Raw genomic sequence first — 10951 nt, 5'->3', positions numbered from 1 at the left:
CAACTTATATATTGTGTCTCTTTTTAAAAAAATTGTATTAAATCATTATTATTGAATTGAAAACTAAATCATATTATTATAATTTCACACGTTATTTTTTAAGCAAATCAATTCGTTTATGATGTTTGTACATAGACTTTATTACTAAAATAAATATTTCAGTTATTTACTAAATTTTTATTTAAGTTTTTATTTTTAAAATTTAGTAATACATTAACTATAGTTAAAACTACTATTAAAATATAATAAATTATATTAAAATTTCAATTTATCAATAAAGATTAGTGTTTTTTTATGATAAAACGATATCATTTATACTAAAAAAAATATGTTATAGATGTTTGTATATGATAAAAGATCATGAGACAATTATGATAGAAACATGCATAATTTTTTAATGAAAAATATTAATTTATCATTCTTTTTACATTTCTACAATTATATATTATCATTTTATTTAATTAGTACATGTAATATAAAGTTTTATCACCGCATCAAAAGTAAATTTTACCTCTTTATAAAAACGTATAAAATAAAATACATTAATTGTAACAATTTTAATTATTAAAATAATATACATTAATACTTGAAACTTTTAAGTATTTGACGGGAGCTGTCATACATTTTAGATTTGAAAAAAATGAGATAATATCTCAAATAGGTTTAATAAATTTTATTCTCTAACTATGTTTAATTTCTTAATTAAAATTATATTTTTTAAAACTTATAAAATTATATTTTTTATATTATAATAATATACATTAAATGTAAAAACTTTTAAGCATTTGACAAAAGCGTTCATACATTTTAGGTTTGGGAAAATGAGCTAATATCTCAAACAAGTTTAATAAAGTTTTAGAATTAACTCATTTAGATTCAACTGAGGTTTGAATTGACGGGTAGATGTGATATTTCTTTTACTACTGTTTTATAAAATTGAAGCAGGCCACATGTCAGAAAAGAAGTGTACTTGCAAAATTTTAAAGTGTAAAAAATAATTTAGTTTTTCAATTTAAAATATTTTTACTGTTAAAGTAATTGAAGAGTTGTCTTTTTAACTTAATGCAATAATACTTAGTATCATTTTTAAACAAATTTTATTTCAAGTTTAAATATTTAATTTATCATTATAAAATATAAGAATAAAATTATTTTGTAACTATTTAGATCCTTATTTGAAATATAATATATTTTAAAATTATTTAGATTTTTATAGAAAGGTTAATAAAACAAAACAAAATCAATTGAGATTTTGTAATTTTAATAAATTTAAGAAATAACTAAAACTTATCAAAATCTTTTCAAATTAACTTCATTATTGTAATCATGATAAAAATATTTTAAATGGTATTAATGATAATTTAATAATAAATGATAATCATAAAAAATAATGATAAAGGATAAAAATTTATTAATATAGTCAATTTTATAAATTGAATAGGCTACAATTGATTTTATAAACATAAATAAGTTACAAATAATTTTATGAAAGTAATAAATTTAACTATTTATATAAGAGAAAATGGGTGATGCATTGACAGTGTAAAAATGTTTTACATTGTTAACCAATCACGGTCATGTATCCCAATAAACCATACTGTTATGTTTAAATTACTGAGATGACATGGCAGTTTGTTACATTTTTATTGGATGACAGTGTAAAACTTTTTTACAGTGCATGTCCATTAAACCCTTTATATAATTATTTGTATAAATGAGAATAAAAAGCAAATTATGGAATTTTCATAATTTTTTATTTTAGAATTAATTTGACAAAGCATTTTAAATTTGAGATTCTTATATTTATTACACTATCCAATAGAAATTACTTAATAAGATTATTTTAAATATATGAGAATAAATATATATTATTTACCATGGGTTTTAGATTTTTATTTTTTAATAATTGTACATATTCAGATCTAATTTTTCTATTAACATATTCATATATTCATTATTTGTTTAATTTTTAAATATTTTATCTTTTGCTCTTGAATCTTTTGACAGAGTACTATCATACATTTTAGATTTGTAAAATTTATAAATTTGAAATTTTACAGTCTTTTGACGGAGTACTATCATACATTTTAGATTTGTAAAATTTGTAAATTTGAAATTTTACAGGGAGCTGTCATTTAATTTAGGTTTCTAAAAATGGAATAATATCTATAATAGATTTAATAAATTTTTAGAATTAACTCATTTGGATTCAACTAGGGTTTGTTAACTCATTTGAATTCACGGGTAGATGTGAACGTATCTATGAGATGCAAGCTATTGCATAAAATATGTTTGATATATATAAAGGAATTTTACAAGTTAAAATTAGATACATGTAATGTGAAATCCCGATAAAACCCGTGCGACAGCACGGGTTTCCTACTAGTATATATATATAATGCTACAGTATGTAAACCATACTTCATTTCAATTCTCCAATACATATATTATATACAAATTCATGAAAAGATAGTATGGATACAATTAAAACCAAACAGGGCATATGTGAAAAGGCAAGGAAACAACTAACATCACACAATTTGCATCAGTAAGAAACAATCTCACAGAACATGAAACGAAAATAATAGTATGATGCTTCAGTGGGGGTGTGTCGGTCGTCTACGGTTCCATGCGCCGAAAACAGCATAGCCACACATTACCCACTAATTTTTTCTTCTTATTTTCTTTATGCACAGCAATCTCAACAACAATGGCAATTTACAGTAAACCGCATTTCCACATTATTTCAAAATCTAAATCCCTAATTTCCAGAAACAATTAACACAAGCAAACATAATAAATCTACACATCCAATTTCCCCACATACAAGATTTCATAAACCCAATTATAGGAAGAGAACCCCACCCTTACCTTATTCAATGGAAGCACTCAATGGGTCTCTAATTGCATCTTCAATTTGGCACCATGGATGAAAATTTCTAAGCTCCTTCTTCTTCTTCATTGCTTGCCTCTTTCTCCTCTATTCTTGATTCCTCCCAAAATGACAACTACCCTTTTCCATCTCTAAAACCCTAATATAAAACCAATTGGGCTTAGTGTTTAAATCCTCTCTTTATTTAGTATCCTCCAAAAATCAATTTAGGCCCAATAAGAGATATATCTCAAATAATCAATTATATCACTTATAATAATTTCTTCAATATAATAATTCCGACTTATAAATAATATTATTCTTAATATTATTTTCTGACTATCCGACTTCGATTTATATAATTCCAAATACGCCCTTAAATAACACCGACGATCCAATTTCGACTAAATCAAATATTTAAATCCTTCAATAATTTAATTAACCAATTTAATTAAATTCGGGGTGTTACAACCACCGCCACCGCCACCATTGGATCCGGTGTAGGCAAAACCTAAAGCGGGCCAATTTGTGCCGTGATTCGCCATAGGGGATTAAACGGGTATGTCAATCAGAAGCTGTTACGGAAGCTTTACAGTAAACCCTAACCCAAAGCTCTTGATACCATATTGAAAGGAATGGTAAAAAAGCTGTTGTATTTTATTCCTCAGCTCTAAGCTGGTATATATAATGGTAATACAATAATGATATTAATTCTTTCCTTAATGGAGAATAAAGGGAAATAATACAAATAGGGAAATAATACAAACAGAAATAATATATTCCAACAGTTGGGAAATAAAAATGTTATTTCTAATGCCTAAGTTTCATGTTCTGTTTGTAAATTGGCTAAAAGTACAACACTTCCTTTTCTGTCTGGTGCTCACTGTGCTTCCACTTGTTTTTAGACGATTCATAGTGATGTATGGGGAATGTCTCATGTAGTTTCTCTTGCTCACTATTAATATTTTATCACATTTACTGATGATTATAGTCGTTTTACTTGGATATATTTTCTCTGTTCTAAATTTGAAGTATTTTCTATGTTTAAGAAGTTTTTGACATATATTGAAACTCAATTTTGAGCAAGTGTTAAAAAATTTCGCTCAGACTCTGGCGATGAGTACATGTTTCATGAGTTTCAGGAATACCTTCAACAAAAAGGCATCTTGTCTCAATGATCTTTTTTTACCTAATACCCCCTCAACAAAATGGCATGGAAGAACATAAGAATAATCATTTTCTTGATGTAACACGCAACTTACTTCTTTAAGCTTCTGTACCATCTCGATTTTTGGTGGAGCCTCTTTCCACAGTTGTCTTCTTGATTAATCCTCTTCCTTCAATGGTTATTGATCTTAATTCTCCTTTATTTCGTTTTTTTAAAATTCATCTTGATTATAGCTTTACATAGTTTTAGGTGTGTGTGTTTCGTTCACTTACCTCCGTCTGAAATGCATAAACTTGGAGCACAATTTGCTCAATGTGCATTTATGGGATATAATCACTCTCATAAGGGCTTTGTGTGTTATAATGTCTCTAACCATCGTTTTCGCATTTCTAGACATCTAACATTTTTTTATACTTAATTTATGTTTCCCTATGTTTCTCCTGCCATGAATAATATTATTATTACTCTTCCTGAGTTTTTTATTATGTCTCAATGTATAAAACGTTGCAAAACAGGTCATGTTTATGTTAGAAAACACAGACAATAGGGTCCCACACTCCTTCCCGATGCTGAATCACCACCTGATTCTGTATCGGTTGAACCATGATGTTCTGGTCGAATATCTCGAGTACCAGATAGATATTCACCAAACATATATGATTCGTCACATACTTCTCTAACTGCCACACTCTCTAGCATATATATATATATATATATATATATATATATATATATATATATATATATATATATATATATTCCTACTTGTTAATCATAGACTGTGAAAGATGTACGTTGGATAAAAGCAACGAATGAGGAACTTCAAGCTCTTTAAGAGAATTTCATATGGGATATTGTCTCTTGTCCTCCAAATGTCAAACCCATTGGCTGCAAATGGATGTATTCTGTGAAATTAAATTATGATGGGTCCTTTAACTGTTACAAGGCTCGCTTGGTTGCCTTAGGAAATAAGCAGAAATATGGAATTGATTATGATGAAACATTTGCACCAGTTGCCAAAATGAATGTTGTTCGCACTGTAATATCTATAGATGCTTCTAATGGATGGTCTCTTCATCAAATGGATGTGATGCTTTTCTTCATGGTGACATGACTGAAGATATTTATATGACACCTCCTCAAGGCCTATTTTCTTCATCCAAGGGTGTTTGCAAGCTTAAACGCTTCTTAAATATTTTGAAACAAGCACCCAAAGCATGGGTTTCCTTTACTCAGAGCTATTATGATTTCTCTCTATTTGTTCATAGCACATCTACAGGAATTATCTTACTTCTTCTATATGTTGATGATATGATTATTACTGGTTCTGATCATGCTTCCATTCAAAGACTTAAACAGGAGTTACATGCTTCATTTCATACGAAAGATCTTGGTAAACTACATTATTTTCTTGGTCTTCAGGTTCATTCTACATCCAAGGGAATCATTCTCCATCAACACAAGTATGCTACATATTTGATTTCTATGGTAGTTCTTTAATCGGCCAATCTCGTAGATACTCCTCTTAAGGTTAATGTTAACTATCATCGTGATGATGGTGATCTTTTGCCCTATCCCTTGTATCGACAACTTATGGGTAGCCTTAATTACTTGACTATTACTCGCCCTGCCATATCTTTTGTTGTTTAGCAAGTAAGTCAATTCATGCATTCTCCTCGTCATCTTCACTTGGTTGTTGTTCGTCGTATAATTCGCTACTTGAAGGGGACCTCTCACTATGGATTATTCTTTCCCGTTGGAATTTCTTTTCAATTGAGTGCTTATAGTGATGTTGATTAAGCAGGGTGTCCTGATACTCGTCGATCTCTCACCGGTTGGTGCATGTTTTTTGGTTCTTCATTGATTGTCATTTAATACGTGACGCCTATGATGATCGAATGATATCACTTCCTCATGTCAATAGTCAGTTGCAGGTTATAGATATTCTTACCAAGGCTGTTCCACGTCCACGACATCTGTTTCTTGTTAGCAAATTGATGCTCTTTGACCATCCGCGTCACTTTGAGCGAAAATAATCTTTGCATTTATTGTGAATAATTTGCTTTCATAGAATAGGAAATTAGTCATTACGAATTGTAATTAATCATTATGTTGTAATCATTGTAATTAATCATTATGAGTTGTAGTCATTTGTAATTACTAACACTATTATTATATATAGTACCAAATACAATAAGAAAGGTATTTTTCATAACAACCAACAAACCTAAATGACTGGTTAGGATTAGTAAATGAAAGGCAGGTTTGCTATAAACCAGCATAAGAAGAAACATAATATTCCAATTCAATTCATCATGCTTTCCACAATACAAGCAAAGCAGTCTCAAGACAATGGAAAAGAAGACAAATCATACTTTACATCATGATCATGGTGATCTTCATCATAACTTGAAAATTCTGCATTGCTATGAATCCTTGAGGAACTTCCTTCCTGAGTCTCTCTGATTAAGGCAGAAGTATAGTTGTCCATTCCATGCATCAAAGACTCCAATGATGTTGTGGTTGATGTATTAAGGATTTCATAAGAGGAACTTTGTTTCTCCTTCACTCTTCTCTTCCATTTAGATAGTGACTTCCTTACATTTTCAGATATCACTGTTTTCTTGAATCTCGATCCCATCTGCATTTTTATAAAAGTGCAAATTCTTGTAAAGTAAGTAATTTCAACCCTCGATGAATAATTTCGTCAATATTCCAACATATTTATGAAGAAGGTTGACCTGTGTGATGATAACATACAGCGGAAACGTTATGAAGCTGCACCAGACTTGTGAAACGACCCTGTCGCAATACAAGAAAGGCGAAAACATATGTATCATTTTTTTTTGTGGAACTGTGATTCAGGTATTTTCAAGAAGACAAATGTATATATGTACCCGAACGACAAGCGGATCACAACGAATGTTCGGTTGTTCATGAAACAAGAAGCTTCTTTAATTTCCCACTGCGGTCAAAATAAAGACTATAGTTATAGATTACACATATTCTACCATGAGTTAGGCAATGTAACTCGAAAAAATTATCCGTTTCTTACCAGGGACCATAAGAATGTTGACATTTCAAATGCGTTCTGCAAAAGATAACAAAACGGGACGAAGAAATCAAAACGAGTGTATGAGGAAAACAAAGAGCGAAATGGAAATTCAGTATGTTGCTTGCTTACCAAGAAAGATATCAATTGTATTAATCTCAACAGAAGCCTTGGCTTTCCAAACCAAAAGAGTTCGTCTCTTAAGTTAAACTGATGATGCTTCTTTTCTGGACAATGATCTATTACTTCAACGGCCAATTTTACAACGACTCGATGTAATTTAGTACCGATTATAAGGATCAACTAAAATGCAAGTGATACAAGAAAAATCGTTACTATTACACGCAAAAAAGTCACAGTAAACATTGTTATTAGGACTTACAATTGCTGGGACAAAGGAAAGCCAAAAGTAAAAGTTGTGCCCTGAATGAAAATTATAGTGATTAGTTTAGTGATTAGTTTAGTGATAAGTTATGTACTTATGAATTAAATCTAAAACTAGTATAAACTTACCATGAAAATTTAGAAAAATGCAGCATATTGCATATATCCAGAGAAGCACACTGTCACAAAATCAGATATACCATCAAATTAATCGGTGTAATTAGTACTGCATTAAGCATTTACTATGTTGATTAGATTAAGAAAGCCGTTAAATTCATCTGAAGAGAGTAAAGATACCTAACACCTACAATGTCACGGAATTCCTCGTCCATGCTTCGAAGCATGTAGTTGTGGAAATCGTATGTCAGGGGAAGGTCATGATTCTGCAAGACATCAGAAAACAAAAATGCAAATTTTTTGCGAGCTTTACAGTTGAAAAATGGACTTAAGTTACAGTTGTGATAAAAAAAAATACTAAAACATACTCACAGTAATGAAGCCTAAGCGCAATGCCATGTAATCGGCTCGGTTGATTGAACTCCAGAATTGACGACTAAAACATAACTGCAATGCAAGATAGTTTCATCAATCATACAGTATCCTAAGAAGGATATGAAAAATATTACAGAAAGTGCCGAGAAAAATACTGCAAATTGTACCAGCCAAACAAAAATTTTGTGATGACTCCAAGGATGAGATGTGTTGTGAGAAATGAATGTACTAAGCCGCTTCAATTTTATACTTGAAGCGCTTTGTGAAGTATCTAAACTAAGACAATTTGATCAAAAAGAATTATTATTACTATTGCTACTCAAGCAAAATAAACTAGTTATTGACTCATTATGGTTTCGAGATTCTCAGAACCTTGTAAGCTTTGCATAGCGATAGTCTTTGCTTCATTTTCCCATGTTCTCCAGCTATAAATCTGAATAACACACTCTAAAATTATAAAGATTGTGTGTATAACCGCAAAAATTAGAATAGGAGGAAAGTTTGATATCATGATATTCATGACTATTTTAACCTTGATCATGGCTAGAGCAACAGCAACAAAGCTGTAGGAAACATGAGTGATCCCGAGAACAAACACAAAGCGATGAAGCTGTTCAAGGCTTTCGTAAGAAGCAAATGATTCATGACCCTGTGAAGCAAGTAACAAGTTTCCACTTAAATGCACACCTTAGAAAACACTAACACTGACACGTAAACATCAGTTATAATATTAGAAAGTGAAAGTGATCGAGTGGAATCACATGTGTCAGTGTCAATGTCAGATACAGGCCCGTGATGGGCATCAATTGCACTATCCTAAATGTGATTTGGACGGAATAGATAAAGTCGAAGAACTACCTTAGGACAATAACTATGCCGACCGCGATTCACTTGCTCTTTGAGAAATGTTTTATTAGAATATTCTGAATTCAACCATACACTATGTTTCACAATTCCAAAACTCTTCTCCATTGCACATGGAAAAAATCTGCTACTCAATACTGATGACTTAACACAAATCTTTGCCACAAAAACAATCCAATGGCCCATCAACAACGACAGAAGCCCAAACAGCATCAATTCTGCTTGAAATAGTAGATAACAAAATTTCAATCTAATTTTCAACTTCTTATAGTAATGTTATGTAGCGAGATTACATAGTCCTTTTACCTTCTTGCATCTTTTCCAAAGCAGAAAGAAGGGATTTTCTCTTAGTTCTATCCAACCACTGTGACATTAATATTCAATGTATAAGAAATTTATGCATGAATGTGAGAAATTCGGAAAAAGGATATATAAAGTAATGTATCATGTGTGTTTGTACCTTAATCAGTTTTTTCAAAGTGCCATGAGACAAGAAACTAAGAGAAACCAATAGAGTGATGACAGTTGCAACAGCCCAAGTGGGGGTTTCTGATAAGGATCTACCATCTCCATTTTCTTCCACCATGGTTGCTATCAATCCTCAAAAAACAACATGCGGTGTCATGAAAATGTTTAGGAAAGAACATAAAAACACCTATTGTGTGTTTGGTCTGGTCTTGAATGAAGAACATAGGTCTTGGACATAAATGTGGTTGGTGGTGGATTTGTGTTGTGACAAAATGTTGAGACCGTGTCATAAGAGAATTATTTAATGGCACGTGAATGTGTTGTTGTTGTTGTCACGAACAAGTTAGTTCCATTATTAGCTCATTTTCTCAACTACTAGTTTCGTTGAATCGGTCATTTTCAAGTTGGAATTGTCGCATGGCAGGTCACTTATTTTTTTTATAGGTATAGATAAAAGAGTTAAATATATTTTTGTTGTTATAAATTATGAAATTTTATTTTTTATTCTTATAAATAGGAGTGTTCGTGGGTTGGGTTGGATCTAATTTGATTAAATTCAATACCCGATTCAATTAATAGGCTTTAGTTTAGATTGAGTGTTTAACCCGTACAGCCGTACTTATAAGACTAAACCTGAACCAAACCAACCCACTCATTAATGAGTTGGGTTCGTGGGTCATACACTAAATATAATTTTTAAATTCTAAATAAAATATTAATTTAATTAACACATTTATTTTACAAAAACATTAAAAAAATCATAAAATTTTGTATTTAATTTGAATAAAATTTATCATTTAATACTTAAAAATTCTTTTACGATTCAGATCAAATAATAAAAAATATACAAATGGTGTTAAGTATAATTTAAAAGGTAAGAAGTATCTCTCTTCGAATAAATAAATTTGATCACTCAAATTTGATTTAGACTTAGACTTTTACAATTAATAAAAATTATAATTACATATAAAAATATATATGCATTGTAAGATTTGCGCTAGATAATTTATAAATAGAATAAAATAAAAAATAGAGTGACATGTCATGTCAATGAGTTGGGTTCGCGGATTCGTGAGTTTAAAATTGAGAATTTTTCATTGCACCCATATGTCCTTCGGATATACATATCCGAAGGCATCCTTTTCACATTTTAAGGTGTTTCGGATATGCATATCCGAGGGCACCCTTTTCATATTTTTAAATATTTCGGATATGCATACCCGAAAATACCATAAGCCAGTTTCAGATATGCATATCCGAAATATGCTTTGACTCCTCCATTTTTAAAAACAACAACATTACATTGTTACAATAAGAGCATCATAGTAACTAAAATTAATAACTCTTATTATTCGACAAAAAGTTATGGAAATAAAAAGTACGTAGACTAGAGTAATAAAACGATATCATAATATAGAAATAATTGCTCGGGTAAGTGCAAAATGTCGAAATATTACAACACCGAAAAAAAGTCATAAATAAACATAGACTACTACAACTACTGAGTATGCCTAATGCGAACTCCATGCGACCTCCTCTGCCTCCTATACGCCGCCGCACCAGACGCCTCACTGACCATCCTCTGCACTATGGCATCCATTCGTGTAACAACAATGTTAAATCCGCGATAAACCTTTTATATTCATTTCAA

The 10951-nt window shown here is 30.6% G+C and overlaps 1 protein-coding gene across 1 annotated transcript; it reads right to left on the bottom strand.

Moving 5' to 3' along the window:
- Positions 1-6257: 6257 nt before the first annotated feature.
- On the bottom strand, positions 6258-9562 carry LOC131623581 (MLO-like protein 4). Its single transcript, XM_058894580.1, has 15 exons — positions 9293-9562; positions 9139-9196; positions 8827-9050; positions 8501-8617; positions 8341-8401; positions 8136-8239; positions 7966-8040; positions 7774-7859; positions 7606-7655; positions 7475-7515; positions 7225-7395; positions 7096-7131; positions 6938-7005; positions 6782-6842; positions 6258-6681 (listed from the first exon to the last, which is right to left on the bottom strand). The coding sequence occupies exons 1-15, from the start codon at positions 9416-9418 to the stop codon at positions 6385-6387; spliced, it is 1575 nt and encodes a 524-aa protein (XP_058750563.1). The 5' UTR covers positions 9419-9562; the 3' UTR covers positions 6258-6384.
- Between the last annotated feature and the right edge of the window lie 1389 nt (positions 9563-10951).

This window comes from Vicia villosa, unplaced genomic scaffold (genome assembly GCF_029867415.1).
Source record: "Vicia villosa cultivar HV-30 ecotype Madison, WI unplaced genomic scaffold, Vvil1.0 ctg.000074F_1_1, whole genome shotgun sequence".
Classification (NCBI taxonomy): domain Eukaryota; kingdom Viridiplantae; phylum Streptophyta; class Magnoliopsida; order Fabales; family Fabaceae; genus Vicia; species Vicia villosa.
Note: the sequence above shows the minus strand (reverse complement) of the source record. Positions and strands in the feature narration are given on the sequence as shown.

Excerpts from the sequence above, each read along its gene's own strand:
- LOC131623581 (XM_058894580.1), bottom strand. The coding sequence starts at position 9,418 with ATGGTGGAAGAAAATGGAGATGGTAGATCCTTATCAGAAACCCCCACT. Across the intron at positions 9,051-9,138 it reads TTTGGAAAAGATGCAAGAAG|AATTGATGCTGTTTGGGCTT; the intron begins GTAAAAGGACTA and ends TATTTCAAGCAG. Across the intron at positions 7,860-7,965 it reads TGCGCTTAGGCTTCATTACT|AATCATGACCTTCCCCTGAC; the intron begins GTGAGTATGTTT and ends GATGTCTTGCAG.